Here is a 21,047-nt window from a genome sequence, read left to right as displayed (position 1 = left end):
TACTGCCATTACTTCCAGTCAAATGATTCATGCAAATAATACTTTAGGAGGGAGATGCTCCGTGAAGTATGCAAAACAAACACGTCAGCAGTTCGCGATTCCCCCGAAAACATTTTTCACACTCTCGCTACCGTCAGGGAGCAAAAATGTGACAACAGAATGCAGGCTACAAAAGTGAACCCAAGCACCTCATATATAAATGTCTGATTAGTAGCTCAGAGGGCACAGTGCAGGCCCATTTTTCATTAGGAAATCAAAGCGCTGGAGCCACAGAGTCATCGCTTCTAAATGAAGCAGCAGAACTTCAGGAGGCACTTTCCCCTCCTGCAGTAGAAGAGGGGAAGAAGGAAGAGACAGACAGACTCTTGTGGAGCTTGTATCCTCTTCTCTCTCTCTCTCTCTCTCTTTCTCTCTGTCTGTCTCTCAGTCTCTTGCTCTCAGGGATCTTATCTTTCACTCCGGCAAATCTCGCCAATTATAAAATTCATCTTCTTTTCTGTCCGTCTCCCTCCCTTCTCTCACTCAATCTCTCCCAGCCTTCCTCTCCTTCTTTCACACCCTTTTTTCCTTTCCTTTTTTTGTACCTCTCTTCCTTTGCCTCACTCTTCCGCTTGCCTGCTCCCTCCACTCCACCCTCCCGCAAGCCTGCGTCCCACATCCACGGCTTTCTAGTCACACCTAAAAGGGCCAATTATAGCATGCTTCCTCTCCTCACTCCCCTTCTCGAGCGGGGACTGCAGAGTGCTAGCCAGCGCTAGTGAGATAGCGCTAATTGTCAGGGTTATATTTAGTGCTGGGTCAGGCCTTCCTGAGAGGGGGAGCTGATAAGGTGCATAATGACGGTGGCTGGTTGAGGCTGGTGAGGCCTGTGTGTGACCCTGCGCTGTAATGAGTGAAGCATGGTCTAATGCTGGCCCGCAGCTTAGTAGCCCCCCCCACCCCCTTTACTGGAGCACTCGTGGGGGAAGAGGACTGAAGCACTGCATCTGACGTAGAGAAATATTTTGTACATGCGGACATGAATAAACTGGTACTTTTTTGGTTTCTGTACGGAAACTGTTAATATGATGTTTATTACTTGAAATCTTGTTTTACTCAGTTTGGACATTATTAGCTCACTGGAACATCTTAATAAGACTGATGCATTTTGAAACAAGGCCTGTGAACTGATAACTGACAACAGAACCACAATAAGCAAAGGTATGTTGTAGTACAAAGGGTGCAGAATTTCAAGAAAGGATTTCAGACTGTTTGGGGAAAAAGTGAAAGTTGAGGAAAGAGGTGATGGTTTCAACAGCTGGATAATGAATCACCTTAAAATCCACAATGGACAAACTCAATGAGGCAAGAGCATTTTAGTAGAAATTACATTAGCTTGTATCATGTTGAATAATCTTTAGTATTGAAGTTCAAAATCAACTGTATGATTAGCCACAAGATTAGACTCTTAACAGGTTGTTCTTTGTTTCAATTATGTATGATTAAACGCTGATTGTTACTACTGGTTATAACTACAATAAAAAAATAATAAATACATTGGTAAGCCAAACCAAAATGTTCCACATTGTTCTGTAATGGTTTTAATTATCTAATTAATATCATTTTTATAAGACTCACAGTTATCTTGGTGCGCTTTTACATCTTAAAGTCTGAAAGTTCACATTTTTTTTTGTTTTTCACATTGTATTAATTTAGAATGTTAACTTAAGAAACATAACTATGCCCTGTTGTCATCAGTCAACACTAGGGGTGTGACGAATCATGCTACTAACAAGACAAGACATGATATAACAGCAAGCATTGCTGTTTGCCTCCCAAAATGATTAAACATTTGTTTTGGTTGACTGTGCATAAATCTTGGGAGACACATTTAACACCTGACAAGAAATATTGTGTCATTTCAATCTCACGTCAACCCCCTAGTCCTCACCCATGTGGGCTGAGTATTTGTAGAAATGTGTGTGGCAGACTCTGGCATGTTGTGAATTTAGCAAGTTGCCTTTCTAGGAGTTGCGCCGAAAGCTTTCCTGCCAGAATCTCCCTTGTAGTGCATGTGTGTCACACAGCAGAATATTAAACAGGATTAAAAAATGACAACTGGATTTATTTATTAATTGCTGTTTATAAATAAGAGTTAATACGAGTCTACAGGAAACAGGAATCACCACTGTAGTATATTGTATCCATTAGGCTGAGTGACTCACATGCATGCAAAGTGAAGTTGGATTTCTGCAGTTAACACCAGTTCTCTTTCATTTTTCTATTTTTTTTACTGGGTGGCCATAGTCTACCTTAATGTCCTGTAATTAGTCAGAAATGCAAAACTATAGAAAAAAAAAGAAAGTAACCATGATTCAGTTGATCTGTACTGAGAACATCTCTTTTGATCATTCAAAAAATAGTCTTCAGTCTGAACCAAACAAACAAAGTAGGTGTTAAAGCAGCCTAAGACTACTTGATGTTGAGGAGCATTTCAAAATAGTCCTGAACGTCTTTATTCCTGTACTTCTCCAATGACCTAATCACACCTGGAGGCGAAAAGTTTTCCCAATGACTTCATCCCTATTTTTCAGAATGTCTCAATGTCTGTGTATGTCTCAGTGGAGTAATTCTGGGCTTGCGTTACTTAACCCTGCCTCTGAGTCTGAGCCTGTGCCTGTGTTTATGTGAATCCCCTGCGTGTTTGTGTGTGTGTGTCTTTTTTTTTCCAAGGTGCCCCACTCATTCTGCAGCGTGTTGAATGTGGAGTGTGTGTGCGAGAATCTCTGACTCATCTCTCCACACTCTAAACAAACACAACACAAGCGCACGCACACCTCAGCGTCCAACTAATGGAGGCTAATGGAGAACCAGTGTAGCACTGCAGCTAACACACAGGCCTAAAACTGTCAACATGAGCATGGCTAAAGGAATCCATTATTCAATAATTCAGCACAGGGAGCAAAGAGCGGGAAGCAGGGAGCAGGAGGGCGAGCGGGCTGGGTATTCCGTGGTCGAAAAACAACAATACAACTGTGAAAAAAGGAGAGAAATCAGATTCCAATGTTTATAGATGAGAGAGAGCGCGAGAGAAACAGAGAGCACGAGAGAGCTACCCCGTGGTTGGCTAGATTGCATCAGATGAGAGCGGCAAGAGAGGCAGGGAGGTACAGTGAGTGAGAGAGCGAGAAAGAGAAAGAGAAAGAGACGGAGAGAAAGAGCATGTCTAAGGCTGTCTGTAGCCATGCTAGAGGACGAGGGGGAGAGTTGAGTTGTGCAGATGCGGGCTGCAGGGCCAAGCCCACACACACAAGCACACTGATAAAAGGACTCCTGACTGACGGAAGCCCTCAAAAAGCCAGCTGAACGCCCTCACCCTTTCCCCTTTACTATCACTCACTGAGAGCAACCAGGCTGCCCACGCTGCGCACACACACACACACACACACACACACACACACACATATACACCATGCACTCAGACAGTGAGATGAGAGCAATAAGGGTCTGCTAATGGAATGAAAACACACTCAAGCAAGCAAAACAAGAGCAGCCCACTGAGTACAGGGCCTTTTCATGTGTGTGCGTGCTTCTGTCCGTGCGTCTTTGTCTGAGTGCGTCTGGGTGAACAGAACAGGCTCACATCTGCTCCACAGCAACCATGATACATGCGGCTCTATTTCATCACAGAGAGTGGCTGTAGTGGTTTAAAGCACCTTGCTGGTAGAAGGGCTGAAGATCAGTGTCCTTCTGTCCAATCAGATTGGTGAGAAGAGCCATGGCATTCTGCATAGTGCCACCAAGGATGTTGTTCTGGTGCTCCTGTAGGAACAAAAAACATCATTAAAAATGAGGTTCAGTCAAGCCTTGGTGTAAAACATCAGAGATGTAACAGGTACTATAGAAGACATGGGCAATAATATGACAATAGCTGCATTCAATCGTCTAGGCTACATTCAAGGTAGGCCGGGTCCTCTCTAGGACCACCCTATGCCCTATGCTCAATTTCCCTGGTGCTGTAAACAGTGAATTGTGGGTGCCTTAGAACTATGAATACATTAGTTGCATCCTCCAAATGACGTTGAATGGTGGCTATATTACCTCGATGTATATGAAAGATACTTCAGTTTGGAACAGCGTTCTGTGACTTAGCATCTGATAATTGCAGGCTACTTTGGAAAGCAGCTAATATTTTACAATATTGTGATACATTTTGTTATTGCAATACACACAACACTTTTAGAGTGTATCAGCATGGATACCATAAGTGCTTAAAGAACATTATACCACAAAGAGCTAAGACCCCACAATATGACTGGCTGAGATGTTCTAGGTGTACCAATGCTACATAATAATGGCATTAAAAACACTTACAGGACAAAAACACCAGCCATATGAAAACAGCAATGCTATAATTATATAAGTTAAAGGCTGCCAAATTGCAATATATTTGACTTTTAATAATTGGATTAGCCAATCAGAGAGAACATCACCAGATTGTTTGAATCCAGAGCAGATGAATACAAAAGGTTCAGCTTCACATAAAAGCATATTCTTAATATTTATCAACATTAAATATCAACTATCAAAATATCACATTTTACAACTAAAATGTGATTTAACCACTAATTCAACTAGCCAATCTGATCTGATACATTTCCATAAAAAAAAAAAAAAACATTTCCTTTTTTAAAAAGCGCATTTCAAATTCAAACTGCCCAAACATGTTCTGTGTATGCTATATTAGACCACATATGGGGACTGAGGAGAATTCATTCATTTTCTTGCCCATAATTTCCTGCCCATATCAAGTCAACATCAATAACCTTCAAAACAGAAATGCTGTCTCTATGTTAGAGCTTTCACTATTGCTCTATATATCTGTCTTGGATTAAACAGAGGTTAGTGGTTGATCAGTAGGGAATCAGTGTTGCTGTCAGCAGTAATGGTCTTGGACCCGATTGTTTGTTTTACTGTATTTCACCTTTGCTCAAAGAGTCAGGCACACTGGTGGAGGCCGAAGGTGGAGACAGTTAGAGTCTCACTTAAGACTTGGTGTCCTGGTGCTAGGGTTGTGGAAAAGGTCTAATCATGCAGTAGGCTTGGGTTCAGAGGTCGATTAGAAGCAAAATAAGCAGACAACGCTGCTAGGCAAGAGGGCAGGAAAATTTTGAATGTTTGAGGAAAATCAATGAAGGCTTTAATTAGAGGTCTGTGTAAGTCTGGACCAGGAGAGAGGGAGAGAGAGCAAGAGAGAGCGAGAGAGAGAGAGAGAGAGAGAGAGAGAGAGAGAGAGAGAGAGATAGTGGCTCTAAAAGACAGATGCAGAGAAGCAGAACTGTCTCAGGGGATTCTCTCGCCGAAGGGCCGCAACCGCAAGCAGCAGAGGAACGTCCAATGCCCAGAAATCACAGCTTTTTCTGCTTTATTTGCGCCCGGAGCCTGGTGAAGGGTGGGGTGGAAGGGTCATGCATGCATGAGTAACCAATCCTTCGGTCCTTACATAAATAAATCACATATATAGACAGAAAGAAATAAGGATAAGGAACTCCTGGAGTACCCAGCCTGTTCAACAGCTTATTTAACACAAAACAGTGGCCTATATGTCATAGAGTACATATAGGCAATAGAAAAAAACAAAACACAACACATGCACACAAGAGAACCTTCATCCTCTAAATAATGCAATGTATAGTCCGTTATTATTTGTTATATTGCTGATCCAACACGAAAGATAACATCAAAAACACCTTACTTCCACCCTAACCTTATTCTCAAAGGCAGCCATGCTGTGCTTACAGCAGCCAGCAGTGAAATACCAGTGTCAGATAAGAACACAGAGGTTTTCGGTATAAGATTATCCTTGACTCTTGCTTCATCTCGATGTACTGCACTGTACATTTCATCACTCTGTAGTCTGACAAGCCAGCTTGCACGTGGTGCAGCTGTATGACACTGTACTAAAATTGAGAGGCCTATATGAAATACATGACACTGCTTTATTCTGCTTCTAAATAAATACAGTAGTCTGGTCTCAAGCTCAGCTCTCACAGCCAGTGCTGAATGCACACTCTCCTCATATTGACAGCTACAGCTAAAAGCAGTCTGAGCACTTTTATTCCTTTCTCAGGGAACGCATGCATGCGGCTCCACTCTCCCTCTCAGCTCACCGGAACATCAGTGGCCTATCTCTTCAGAATGATCCATACTGTCAGGTGACATCACATTCAATAAAAGCCCTAGGCACACAGACACACAGGCAGGCTTATGTTACAGTAAACCTTCTGGAGAGCAGAGAGTGTGCAAAGGATGGCTGATCTAGGATCAGTAGCTAAAGGTATTTGCCTGCCAAACCTACGCAAAGTTAGAAGAGACCAACATGAATAATATAACATGTAGTTTAGAATAGTCTGATATCATTATAAAAAAATAATTGTGTATTAGTAGGGAACAATGATCGTAGAAAACATGGTCAAAAGTGAAGCCACTACAGGGCTAACAGCCCATTGTCAATCTCGTTTTTCTTCTCAAACCTGTCTTTCTATCTACAGTGGCTATTTCCAAAAATCAGTATTATTTTCTGTGCTAATGTTGGAACTTTTTAAATATTGCTTCAGAATTTTCAGAATTGTGCTCATTTACTTTCTGGTCTGGAGTCTAAACATAGTCTAAAACATTTTTTTTTGTATTTAACCATCACCATTTCTAAGGATAAACTGTACTGTAGCACACTCTGAGCTCTGAAAGTGTAATTTGATGAAAATGTAAATCATTTTGTAACCAAATTGATAAACTGCACTTTTGCTGTTAAAAAAATACACTTACTGGGCAAACTGGGTATCCAGTGTAAAAATTGGTTTTGCTTCAGGTCTTTCAGGCTGCATTGCACACTCATAGAAGCAGTCTGAAGCATTTGTTATGGAAAAGGAGGCAAGCCTACCAAATAAGTAAGCATGTCTGGCTCCACCTCTGCTTTCTGGACGGAAAGTTAACAAAACCCTGGACAATTATGGCTTAATTTTCACAAGATTAAATGGAACAGAACCACTGTGTCTGGTATTTTTTTACAGTCATTGTTGGCAGATATACATATGTAAGGTAAATCTATGTGGTTTCACTTCAACTGCTGTGAGGAATTTATACAGCTCCTGTATGTAGAACTTTTAATTACTATTCTACAGTTTTATCTATACCAGTAGGAATCCCCTCAGCACAGAAATAAATTGGAATGTTTAGTAAGCCTCCACATTAACGAGGAGTAAACATGCTCTAAAGCCCAGTAGATGTATGACAGTAAACTGTTAGGGCAAGCAGTATAGATGCACAATGCTTAAAGGGGGAGTCTAAATGAGCTTTTTCATTCGCTGGGATGGCCTAGAGAGTCAATGCCAATCACACTTTCTCTCTCATTAACGATCAGCCATTCCCTACGATCTTCAAATCGCTTTCATGTTCTCTGAGAGCTTGAGAAACAAAATCGGTAGCAGTGCAGAGCTTCGGAGTTGGAATGAGATTCAAAGGAAGAGACTGACTGGTGCAGTCTATTTAATGAAACAAATACCAATTCTATTTGATTCAATTTATCATCAGATTCAAAGGTGCATTCAATAAAGAAAACTAAGACATGGTGGGAAGTGGACAACAAGTGGACAATACACGACTCCATTTCCCAAATTACGAGAGTTCTTTGATCTTGCGAGACCTCTCAACATTACAAATAATAGAGTATGTCAATATTCACTATCCTAGATTTAAATGATTCAGATAAAGATTTGTGCCCAAAAGTTTGTAAATATCTGATCACCCAGTGTTTCTTTTTCACACTATATATGCAGTGCATACATATAGGTAAATGTAGAGCTGCTTTCAGGTTGGTGCGTATTTATCTGATTTATTTTAGAATCAGAATTTCTGACTGACAAAATCAACCCCCACAGCGAACTGTAGCAGTCGAAACCAAAGACGAGAAAATTAATCAAAGAGGGACTCAGAGGTCATAGGTTTAATAAAAACTGATTGCTAATGCCATTTTGGCCTCCAGCAAAGCGATTCAATTCACAATGCTCCAGAGGATCTGTTGCAAAGTGAGCTGTCTTGAGTGAATGTGCCTAAAACTAAAGATAGTGGGGCAAATATCAGTTGGAAATGCATACATTATTTACTTAATAATTAATTTTTTGCATAGGCGTTTAAAGTATTACTCACAGGCATGTCCAGTGTACATGAGTTTTGGGGAAAATTGAGTTTTACATTTTAGTCTGCGTTCATTTCTGCAGTTCAAGTAATGACTGCACATCAAGAACTCAGTAATGAAATACTTGAGAAATATTCATTTGGTCTTCACAGCTGGTGGCAATTTAGTGATGTATATGCTGAGAAAATTTAATTTCAGTGAGGCGAAAATAAGTCCTAGAATTTTAGATTATATTAATCTTGCAAAGAGGTTTTTATGTAATGGTAAATTTTCAGTTCAAGTAATGACCACACGTCAAGAACTTGAGCGCTGAAATTCATTAGAACTGCCATGCTGTTGGTTAGTTTGGCAATGATCATCAATCAAATTCCTATACGACGCCTGCCAAAATGTGAGGGAGCACTAAAAGCTGTCTTCCTCAGAGCTATGCCCATTTACTGAAGTGTCTTTCTCACAGTGACATATTGGATAAGGAGCGGCTCGGGCAGTGCACTCAAAGTGTGCACTGCTAACTTGGTGGATTGAGGGCAGGGGAGGGTGACTGTTGACAGGCAACGCAAGTTCCTCTCTAATGAGAATGGAACCTGCAGTAGAAGAGGCCTCACATCTCTACTCCATTAACTCCGCAACCCAATTACACATAACGCTCTGATAGGTCAACCCCCGACTGCTTCATTTACATAATAACTCAGTGTTAGATGGGAAGGCAGCTAGGCAGACTCACTCTAAAGGAAAAAGGCTGGGCGGTGCACATATGGCTTAATAGGACTAATGTATTATTCCATGTCATTTTACCATGGAAAGAGAAATGCCCTTGCAGTATGTAGGTAATATGTTCTAATATTGTAAATTCACTTTCAAAACTGATAATAAAAAGGAAGATGGAGTCAGATCATGTCTTTATATAGTAGAGTGGTCACTCAAAGAGACAGCTGAACTTGGGGGGCACCTCCTCTATCTGAAAGTGTCAACACACTTGGTGTAACAACTGAATATACACATGACTCTGCCTTAAACAGATTTTGCACTGTTGAGGAGCTCTTCAATGCAAGAGTAACATTTTACACTCCAAACAAAATGGTCATGGAATACAAAAAATCCTACACACATAAATTGTGTGTTCATGACAATTTATTTCTTCAAATAATTAAATGATTATTTTGTAAGAATCCTTAATAATCTGTAAGAATCTGTAAGGTATAATCATTTAATATAGCTTGTACTAACCAGCAAACAAGCAGAGATTTCACTTTGAACAACAAAAGCACATACTGTCATTACCAAGTTCTAAAGCACAAAGCAGGTACATTAGCCAAATTCAGAGCCACCCAACTTAAAGCCAACATAAAAATGCTCAAAAATCTCTTTACAAAAAAGGTGAACCTACTTTTTCTCTTGGCAATTCATAGTAAATTAATCACAAAAACACTATAGATAATAGCTAGAATATAATCATCATAATAAGTAGACAGGGGCTTTAAACCATTAAAAATGTCCTTTTTTCAAGGACCATGCTTTTTACAAGAAGTTCACCACTGGGCTGCTCCATTTAATTTCAACAACACTGAGAGACTGATATCGTAAGACCCCCATAAAAAGCTAAACCATTTCTCTAGAGAGGTGTAGTCTAAAAGTTTACCATTTTTTAAGAATGCTTTATTCTTTATTAAAACTGGTGTGGGAACCCCAAGTCAATAAATAAATCACTCCAAAAGACATATAGAGGATTGAACCTAGCGGCCCAGAGAGCATTTATGCACTTACCGCCACGACTTGAAAGATGACAGGCAGGAGACGACTCTCTCTGACAAGCCTATACCAGGGGAAACACAGACACATAAAGTTAATATGTGACGCATATATACACAAACACAACATGGCAATAGGCCTATATTTAATCTTCATTACTGTGACATTGTGTGTGCACACTGTCTTTGATACTGTAAAAGTGTGCTGAGGTGTGAAAGCTTCACAGTGCCAAAAACAGTCACGTGAGAAATCCCCTTTGACTAATAAGGTGAGACAAGAACCACAAATAAGAGACAAATATGGGTGAAACAAAGGCAGGAGCAAAACAAAAAAACATAAAAAAAGGACACACAAGGCGAGAGGGAACATTATAAAGAGAGAAAGAGGGTAAGTGTGAGAAAGATAGAAAGAGAGGAAGAGAGACAGGAAAGCAGTCTAACAATCTCACAGCCTTGGCACCAAGGAGTAATGCAAGCCTTTATTGAAAATGACTTGCCTCACTCTTTTATTGATTAAGCCCTTTGATTCACAACCAATTACCGTATGTATGCAAAGGTGCTCAAAGGAGAACGTCACCATGCTGGGAGAAAATGAGAGCTAGATTGAATGAAATTAGCTGAAGGGTCACACTCTGAATATTAATTATGATGCTTGCCGTTCACTAAACAATGATGTATTGCATGGCTGGAAAGCATTTGTCCAGGCTCGTTCTCCAGGACGTGTCCTCTGCGGGGGAGGCTGGCTAATGCGTCTGTGTGAGGTGCAACACAGACAGAGAGGGCGTGCTGCTCAGCACCTGAGATAAGGCTGGCACGGGGGCCTTTAGGAGTAAATCTCTCTCTCAATTGCTGCAGAAGCACAAAAGCTCAAGGTAAAGTGAGGGTTATCCTTTTGTGTTTGAAAGTCACATAGAAGTCACAGTAGCTCAACATGCACAGTGTACTTCTGTTAGAAAGTTTATAATGAAATGTAATTCGAGAAACAGGTTTTTAATAAGAAAAATGTGCTGATGACAAGGGATTAAGCCTAGTCCTGGACCACATTTTTCTACTATATTCAGAAGGGAGTACTATCTTTTGTTGAATCTGTGGTTTGGAAAATGTGGTTATTTACCCCTGATATCTCTAACAGGGACTTTAACAGTGTAGAAAACAAATTAGATAAAGGAAAGGGTGTTTTTTCTGTCAGCATTTTTTACATTAAAGGATCATGGCAACATTTGTGACTGTCTTTGTGACTGATTTACTTGAACAAATCCTTTAATAAATAGAAAAGTATTATTAAATATGTAGAAGAGAATACACAAGAATAAAAAAACATGTACCTTGGTATTGATGAATAATGAGAGATTAGTACATGTAAGTGACTGACCCTGAACCTTAAATCACTACCGTGTCCTCTTACAAGGACAAAACCCACTAAAGTAAAACAGCTGGGAAACAGCTGTAAAACAGGTAAAATCCTTATGCACGTGTTAAATCATCTAGTCTACTAGCAAAATCGTTTGAAGCGTTAACATCAGCTATCTCAGGAGAAAATGGCACTAAGATTGAAAAGTATAAAAGGTAAAACTAGGCACAGAGGTAAATCAAGGGTTATACTAGATGAAGTTTACCTACAGATAATAAAGCAAAAACCTAGGAAGAAAGCTGTGAGGGCCATGCAGACTGTGCGTGACACTTAGAAAAGTACTTCAATGAGACTGCTATTGGAAAGACAGCTTGCTGGCTGGCTGCTAAAATTTCTTCAGGTAGAAAATTGGCACATTCTGGGTGCGTTTATACTTGTAGTTCAGGTCCCTTGGTCTGGACAAAGCAAGAAAAGCATAGATCATTGCATTTTAGACCCGGATTGATTTGCATTCACACAACTTAAGAAAGTCTCCTGAGCTGGATTTCAATTACTATAGATATTGGCTTAGAGATATTTTAGTGCCGAATGCTGAAGAGTCAGCCTGCTATGGTGTGGAAGTGCAGATACGTGGTTAACTTTAATCAGTTTATTTTTATCAGTTTATTATTAGGTTTATTTAAAGGAGAACCCTGGCGTGAAAAGGACTTGGGGTGTATTGAAACATGATAACGAGTACGTACATTTCGCTCAAACAGCCCTTGTTCATTCACCCACAGCACCCTGAAATACAGCACTTTGAGCTGATAATTCAAACAGGCTCACAATTCCAGCAATAGGGGCATAGCATTAGGTCATAGCATTTAATATTAGTAAGAATATTAAAAATAATCTATGCAAAAAGCTTGTTTCAAAATATGTATCGGTCATTCGTTAAGTAAGTAAATTATTAATATTTACTTGTGGTAAAAACACACCCAATGACAAGTAGAATAAAATAGCATCCAGAAAGGACAGCGATGCAACCGACTGCTGGATAATTACAAATATTTCTTGCTACAGTTTTAAAAGCTATGCTAGGCTAGGTAACGGTATGGTATGCTATTGCACGCAATGCAGTTGTGGGCTGTTGCAGTGTTGTTCACCAGTCAAAAAAAGCAGAGACTCAGAACATTTAAGCACTGTCTGTAGATTTTATGGTGCAGCTATGCTTCTCTCAGAACACATCACATCCAGGAGCTCCAAAACTTTACTGTCCATGCTGTAGCACCCAAAAGCTAAGTACCATAACTGACTATATTAATATCACTCACTAAACCGATTCCTATTAGAGAGGACCTCTCTGCTCTCTCTCCTTTCTTGTTCAACCAGTGAACTCATCTATCTGTCATCCTTCCCATAACGTGCTCTGCACCATCATTTACCAATGCCGGCTTACACAGAGGTCCACAATCACAATCATTCACCCCCTCCATACACACACACACACACACACACACACACATAGGAGACAGGAGAGTAAGCAGACCTGATGAATGGGAACACTTTATCTTCCTGTCAGAGTGGGAATGGGAGGGTTGATGGCAGCCACTGCTCTGTACGCCCCACTGTATGCCTGTCTGTAGTCTGATCGTGCCCCATTAGGTCTTTAAGAGGTACACAGCCCTGTGTTCAGGTCGTCCATCCGTCTCTCTCAGCAGCAGAATGTTTACAGAAGCAAAAGGGGTCAAGTGGAAGGGAGACAGCACAGGGTCATCTGTGTGTACAGCCATCAGCCCACGTTGCTTACTGATCCTCCTATTGCATCCACTGCTTTCTTGGTACACTGCCAGTGATACACTGGCAGACGAGGCACACATGGATGTGTCAGACTACTGTAAAACAGTGTTCTTAGTGTAGAAATGATAGAGAAATGCAGGGGTTGATTATTTAACCCACAACTACAGTCATGACTGGATATTAGGAGCTTTAGTAATTGATCAGAATCACTACAGGCCCCATGAAAGAATATGATTTACGACAAGTATTGTAATATATACATACATGACCAAAGTCCTGGTATAGCAGTATGTGAACAGATCACAAAGTTTTACCACATGAAATGGCTGTATAAGTTGTCAGGAGTTATCTTGTGACAGTGTCACGTGTGTACTCAAAAATAGCATCAAACGTATTATCACTCACTTTAGACAGTGCAGTGGGGTCAACCACATTTAAAGCACAAGGACTTGCATTCATATCCTCTGGGTCAGTGGCACATTTATTAGTTTCTATGGAACATGACAAAAGTCAAGGGACACAACAACAGTTCCTGTCCAATGACCTGAAGTATACCAGTATAGTGTGATTACTTTGGACTATAACTCATATAACTCATACACCAAAATGTGGCAGTAATCACAGATATTTAGATTATACTAAGAGGAGTTTTGGTTGTTGAAAACATTTTTTATGAGTTGGATGCATTTACACTGTTAGAATGACAAATGCATCCCTGTACACCTCTTGAAGTGGTTTAAGTGACTGAATTTGTATCTGTACTGCATTTCTGTGAAACCTGGTCTTAAATAGATATCATTTTGATACCCGAGATGCATAATATAATAAGTATAAATGGGCTCACGTGTTTGAAGCATGTGAGTAAAGGTGGCATGCAGCTGTGCAAAACTTTTGCTGTGGTGACAGCCTTACTGGTATTGTTTCTAACTCTAAGTCAGGCAACAGTATTATACACTGCACCTAATTAAAATGTTTTGAATAAAAACAGTTTCTATTTATTGATTAGTTTTTGTTGGTGGTACTATTATAAATCAAATTTTACTCCCACTCCAGTTGTCAGCACTGCCATATTTCTATTTAAAGAATAAGAATGGAAGACCATGGCAGTCCCTCGCTGTTCTTTACACACTGGACCCATAGCTTAAATAACTGTAATCTTTCAGTTTTGAGCACATCATATTGTTTCCCTGTATTGCAATCCCACCTTGGTGCATGCCTGGGTTCTTCTGTGCCAAGTGGAAAAGTAGTATTTTTATGGAAATACGGAGTGCAAAGATTGGCATTTACACAGGTAAATGTCAACCCAAAGACTCTGAAGCTTTTAATAAGAGAGAGAATGCACACAATCTCCATGGCTCCAGGGAACCTTTTGATGGGATCTGTAATCAGATGGGAGGGGAAGCCGATGGCATATGGCTCTCATTTCTCCCTTTACCGCTCGTAATAGCACACAACAACTACGGCATTTAGTGGCAGAGGCGTGCCTTATCTGACTGACACGCTGCCAGAGAAGAGAGTATGTGTAGATTGTAGCATGTCCCAACCAGTAAACCAACTGTAACATATAAATACATTACCTGAATTTCAACAACACACACCATTCATCTCTCCTTCATTCATTATGGGAAAAAAGAATGAAACTTCCAGTGACCAATCTCCTTATTATACTGGAACTATGAGCACAGCATATTTAGTTTTAAATAATTTAATCTTGTTTATCAATCGTGCATCTTGAGAATCAGGATTATATCTGAAAAAGGACAAGTCAGAAAAAACGCAAGCGTAAACACACTCAAGTGCAATAAGCAGGATTTAAGCGCCGTATTTTAGCAATGCAAATGAATCCAACACAATCAAACAACCAATAACTCCTCCCAGTACAAACAAAACACCTCAAGTAACTGCATAATTGCCGTACATACAGCAGTCTGATTTTAATCTGACTAACCAGAGACACATTTGACTACCAAGGGCAAATGCATGTGACTAAAATCTACTCAGGATACAATTCAGAATCAGATGTGACCAGGTGTAAACAGGGTATATGTGTAGGTCACATGTTGTTGGCACAAAGCCACTAAGAGTATAAATCTTCGTCTTCAATTGTTATTCTTGATGTTAGGCCGGTCACAATAATTATTTTTTGTTTAGACGATAAATTGTCCCAGAAATTTCTGTAATAAACAGTACTATTGTCACAAAAAATACTACAATCTAATTATTTGATTTAGCTACAATTCAGATAAACAAAAACAGATAGAATATGTAAATGTGACCATGTACAAAGCTTTTTTCTCTCAGAATTCTACCAATTCCATAACATCCAGTTCCCATCTGCCCATTTAAACTTTCTTCGCCACATTCCTGCTACCAACTTAGAAGGGCGACTTCAAAGGAGGGCAAGATCATATTTCATGCCCCATCATGCTCTCTCGGACACCCAACCTATTGGAACTAGTGCTCTCTAAATACTGCCTTAGGAACATGCACTGAGAATTTTCTTTATTAAATATTATTAGTCAATAATATGGTGAACCTAAAAAATAAATAAATTACATATAAATCTAAGACTAATTGCCACTTTTTTATCAATGTATCGTGATACATTTCAATACCTATACCACCCACCAATTCAATCAACCAATCAATCAGCAAGCCCACACCATGTCCTTGGATTTCTGCCTGTTTCTACCCACTAACTTCTGCATTGTCCATTTCCACTCACCCCAAGAGCGGAGAGCCTGTGTATTGCTGTCAGTGGCTGGCAGGTGGAGCTGCCATGCTAAACCCACACAGTGAAACTCCTCAGTCCCAATCATCCCACAGACTCTCATTCTCTCTGTCACACACACATTTAGAGACACCTCAGCTTGCTCACTGTGGACACAGTCTGCTCCCACACACACCTTGTCCAGTCCAATAAGACTCCAGCAGGAGGCTTCAACAGAACTGCAGGGCAGTGTGCCCAGGACACTGTCTAAGAAGGCAACGTGGTATAACAACTATGCAACTATACTAACTATGCAGCATAACAGGTAAGGTATAGTCTTAGCAATAAACTAACACATTTAAAAAAGGTTCTATAAAGCACTAAAAAGGCTACATGACTAAACAAGAGTGAACCCCCTTTTTATATTGTGACCACAAACCAACTTGAACAGCCACCACCCTGTGGCACATGGGCACACAGAACACAACCGCTATGTCTGTTTCACCTTAAGAAACTCCAAAAACCCATCTAGCCATTTTACATGAGGGGCACACTCACTCCCATGAGGCTCAGTGGCTGACCCATTAGAGCAGCAAACTCGCCTTGTAAACATACTCCTTTTTTACTGAGCAACAATACAATTTAATTCACAGTGAATTCAACAACATTTAAAATTCCATTATTTAATGTTCAAAACAAAGACCCTGTTTACTCCTGGTCACTTTATGTGACTAGTATCCTGATCAGATTTTAACCACAGCATCAATACTTGCTAGTCAATTGTGTCTCTAGTAAGTCAGACTAAAATGTGATTTCTGTGTACGATGGAATATGGAAATCTGCTCATTACACAGCAACCAGTATTTCATCACATCATATTATGTGAAATTATGTTGCTTGAAAAAGGTATACATTTATACTGTCCTCATTTTTCATGTCATATCTACCACAGGTGGTGAAATAGGGTGCACATTCTTGTACTTTCTAATACCATAACAAACATCCCAATGTCAGTTTTTGCAGATCATGCAGCCCTAGTCTAGACCGATTAACTCAGCAATGACACTAAATGCAGCTGTAAAAAACATCACTATGTTTCACAGGTCATTTGGGAGCAAGAAGAAAGTGAAGAACGAAAGGGAATCGCTTCCTTACAGATGTGGCATTTTTTTTTACATTTTATTGCATTTGATAAATGTTTACTCTTTAAAAAAAGGACCTTTATTGTACTACAAGCAGTGTTTTAAAAAAATATTTAGGAAATATAGATGTGGCTCAAGGGCGTCTCAGAACACCACCTGAAGATGTTTGAGTGACAGATTTGTATCTGTTTGAAATGCACTTTTACTTGCGTATAAATGTGGCTGGTCTACCCAAATGCAATCCTGATACACAAGATGCATAAAGTGACCAGGTGTGAACAGCGTCTTACTTACTCAAAAGTTTACAAAGAAACAGTTTTGCAAGTTTGATTATTTAGCTGTTTCATCCAAAGACCACCCTGACAGCCTTATCTACAAACATTTCAACATTTCATTAGCAAACTTCCCTTCCCACCTAGTATAAGAGGTGACGCCTATACCATGCACAATGCTAACATAATGCCATTAACACTCAGAGCAGTGGTTCAGCTTCACTTACTTAAGAGGAAACATATTCACCACATCTTGCATAAAGGCAAAAGTGGCCAAAGGTTCTCGATAATTGGAAAGTTTGAACTGCTAACAGAACCGATAATGAAGGAAAGACGATGCTTGCGCGTTGAACCTGCTAATGTCCCCAATTTGCAATCTCATTTTGCCCGGAACCCATCAAGCGAAGGTCTGCGCTTTTTTAGGACTTTATCAAGCGGTGGCAAACCCAATTTAATTTCACTATTGTGAGCGTAATAGCTCCTCACAGGCGCTGGGGTTGGGGGAAGGGGGTGTAGATGGTGGCAACAGACGAACGTTCTCCGATTGCTGACATCAATTTGAATAGTTCAGCTGTGCGGCGTGCTCTATCAGCACCAAGAAAGACAATGTGTAGAGAGGCCGGGAGGAGCCATTAGTGAAACAGCAGGGGGATAAGGAGGAGATAAGGGAAACACACACACACACACACACACACATACACACACACACGATGCCCACATCCACATAGAAACTGCCCATCACTGTTTCAGCTCACAGAGAGGAGGTAAAAAAAAAAGCAAGGGGAGGTGGGGGGGGTGGTGTGTCAAGCCAAACAATGACAATAATATAAGACAGACCATGACAGAGTGAGTGAGGGACTGTGTGTGCGTGTGTGTGTGTGTGTGTGTACAAGAACATCTGCAGAAGGAAGGCCCTACTATGCAAATAAACACTAACAAACAAACAACATTTTATAATTCAATAATTATAAATATTAAACAAATAGGCACAGACAATGTAACAAAATGCTAACAACGTGCATATTTGTGAAAAATACCTTTAATGCTCCAACAATAACTATTTCTCATTTATTAATATTATTCCTCTTTCACTTTGGTATCTGTTGTCAAAGCAACGGCAGCGAGATGCATTTTATCTGTAGTCTTGTGCAGCTGCAATAAAGCCAGCACATTACTGCACTTCCTGCCTGACCTACTTCCAAAACTACTGGATCGATAATCTAATAAAACCACATCCAGAGAAAGGAGGGAAGCTCAGCTACATGAAAAATGCCCCAGTCTGAAGCTCATTCAGTGTCTCTAATAAATGATAATGTGGAACAACTTCCCCTAAAACAATTTTAGTACATATTCAATACATAATGTTCTCAACATAATATCAGAGCATGTGTGTAGGTGGGTTTTGATAACTTTCCATTACCTGTGAAAAACTCCACCATGCCTAATCATTAAAGCAGTGATCTCTGTAGAGCTAAAGCAAAACGCAGTGCTGTATTTTCCCCTGCACTAACATGCCACTGTCACACCACTTGCATAATCATCTTCTGAACTCAACAAAAACACTTCTTGGCATACATTTTATAATGTATAAATAATAAATCTGTTCCTATGGTTGGGGTAAACAATATACTGATGTAGTTTAATTTAAACTGTAGTACTAACAGTCATTAATTCTTCTGTGGTTACCATGAAAATGATAACTGTTCTCTGGATTTAAAACAAGTGAAATAAACTCTGGTTTTAACTATTTATTTAATTGTGTTTTTGTCTGTGTGTTTATGTGTGTTTTTGCATATATTTCTATAACTATAAAGTGTGTTATGTGCTACTCAGTGGTGTTACTGATCAACAAATATGGCAAAGACTACACATTGCAGTAGTACCGGATTATTTTTTAAAAGAGCAGACAACAGTGTTTGAGGTCAATGAGGTCAGTGTTTGAGGTATCATATTATCATATATAATATAATCATATTATTAAACTATAAACACAGATAACAAAAAAACAAACATTATTATATATGATAAAGCAGGTTTTTTAAATATTCATTATTAATAATATAGGTTTACCTGTTCACAGGTGTGCTGTGTTCAGTGAGGGACCCCAGAAGTTTGAGAGCATAAACAGGAACTGGATCTGGTTCCAGAAGTAAGGACTCATACCTGAAGATTAGAGTAACAACTAGCTTACTTAAAAATGCTAACAACAATAACGTCACTTATTTAAAAATAAATGATTTTAGAGAGAGTGGCTATGTTAGATAATGTTCAATTAAATCTGTGCTTTATTTAATTAACTAGCTTCAACATTTTAAGAAAACTAAACATCAATCATCAAGATCAACATTTCAGCTTTTATTTCCAGGTATTTACACCCTGACCTGAAACACAGTTTATAAGAATGTCTGAACACACATTTTTCTTATGAGCAAAAAGTACTGGAACAGATAAACTTAAAGTGAAAAAGACTTAATATTAAGTTGCAAATCCTTTGCTTGCAATAACTGTATCAAGTGACCTATTGATTTTACTAAACTTTAAATTGTGCTTTTGTGATGCATTTACTGCCACCTTATTCAGTTAGTGTTTGTTTTGCGGTATTACTCCCTCCAGTCTCCCTTTCAGCAGTTAAAAACATGCTCTATATAGTTTGGAATTTGGAAACTAACTAGGAGTTTTCATCACATTGGTAAATATAAATCTTTGTCAATCCATAATCAGGCCATAGAATTGTCACTGTAATTCATGGCAAATTCCAGCAGGGCCTTCCTGTTGTTCTTGTTAATTAGTGGGTTCCATCTTCTGGTCAAGTCTTCGTACTATGTTAATGAGGTCTTCTGTGAACAGTAGATTGTGATACCATCAATAACTGTTGCTGATGTTTACAACTAACAGTTGTTTTAGTCTTTCTTTAAAAAGTTTAAAAAGTGCTATACATATAAATTTGATTTGGCAACATACATAACACCTACACAAGTATATCTCTTCACTAAATTAGTTTTAATAATGCCTCATATTAGAGTGTACAATGTTCTTATGAACAGATATTATAAGGAATTACACTTTATAAAATCAAACGCTTGTATTTTGTTAGGAGTTATGAGTTTTAATACAAGCCTAAGACTATCATATTATAACGCATTATGTATAACATTTAACACATTCTAAATGTAATACAGGATTCATAGGAAGTGTTATCAAAACTTATCTTAGCACAGTGGTATCATAGTACCAGAACTAACATTTTTATTATCATTATTATTTTAATTATTATTATTAATGTATAAAATTGATGAAGGAGTTGTGTCTCACTGTGGCAGGAGGTCCTGTGTAATCAGAGTCAGCAGGCGTGTGTTTGAGGAGCTGCCCTTTCCATCCCACGCTCGTCGTTTTTCTCTCTCTCCTTCCTCCACTGCCTCCTGGCTCAGCAACAGCAGGGTTATCTCTGACAGTACCCGTAAACTCACAACGCGCCATTCCACTGGCACAGACACACACACACACAGACACACACACACACACACACACACACACACACACACACACAAGCACAGACACACACACACACACACACACACACACAGGAGAGAGAAGAAGTTCATTTTTGCAAGCAGATGTTACAGATAAGTAAACAAACAACATTCAGCATCCAAAAACACACTTTCTCTACTAGTAACAAGCATAATGTGCATGTGTCTATACACTCGCACATCAGCAGAAGAGATGGGCCCAGTGCTCTAAGATTTACATAATGCACTTACAGCGTCCATACAGTAAGACATGAAGATGTGTGCAAATTTAAACTCATTTTAAGCAAATGACGTCAATTATTCTGTGGCAAAGTATAGACAGAGCACTGCAGAATCAGGCCT

The 21,047-nt window shown here is 39.4% G+C and overlaps 1 protein-coding gene across 5 annotated transcripts in view; it reads right to left on the bottom strand.

Moving 5' to 3' along the window:
* The window catches only part of ulk4 (unc-51 like kinase 4), a 121,733-nt gene that overhangs the window by 37,780 nt on the left and 62,906 nt on the right, over positions 1-21,047 (bottom strand). For all 5 annotated transcript variants that reach the window (XM_022673657.2, XM_022673654.2, XM_022673656.2 and 2 more), the window contains exons 29-32: positions 20,488-20,656; positions 19,246-19,338; positions 9,938-9,986; positions 3,696-3,801 (exon numbers count right to left, since the gene is read on the bottom strand). In XM_022673657.2, the coding sequence (XP_022529378.2) occupies positions 3,696-3,801; positions 9,938-9,986; positions 19,246-19,338; positions 20,488-20,656 (417 nt within the window). The remainder of the gene's footprint in view (positions 1-3,695; positions 3,802-9,937; positions 9,987-19,245; positions 19,339-20,487; positions 20,657-21,047) is intronic.

Source organism: Astyanax mexicanus, chromosome 6, assembly GCF_023375975.1.
Source record: "Astyanax mexicanus isolate ESR-SI-001 chromosome 6, AstMex3_surface, whole genome shotgun sequence".
Lineage (NCBI taxonomy): Eukaryota > Metazoa > Chordata > Actinopteri > Characiformes > Acestrorhamphidae > Astyanax > Astyanax mexicanus.
Note: the sequence above shows the minus strand (reverse complement) of the source record. Positions and strands in the feature narration are given on the sequence as shown.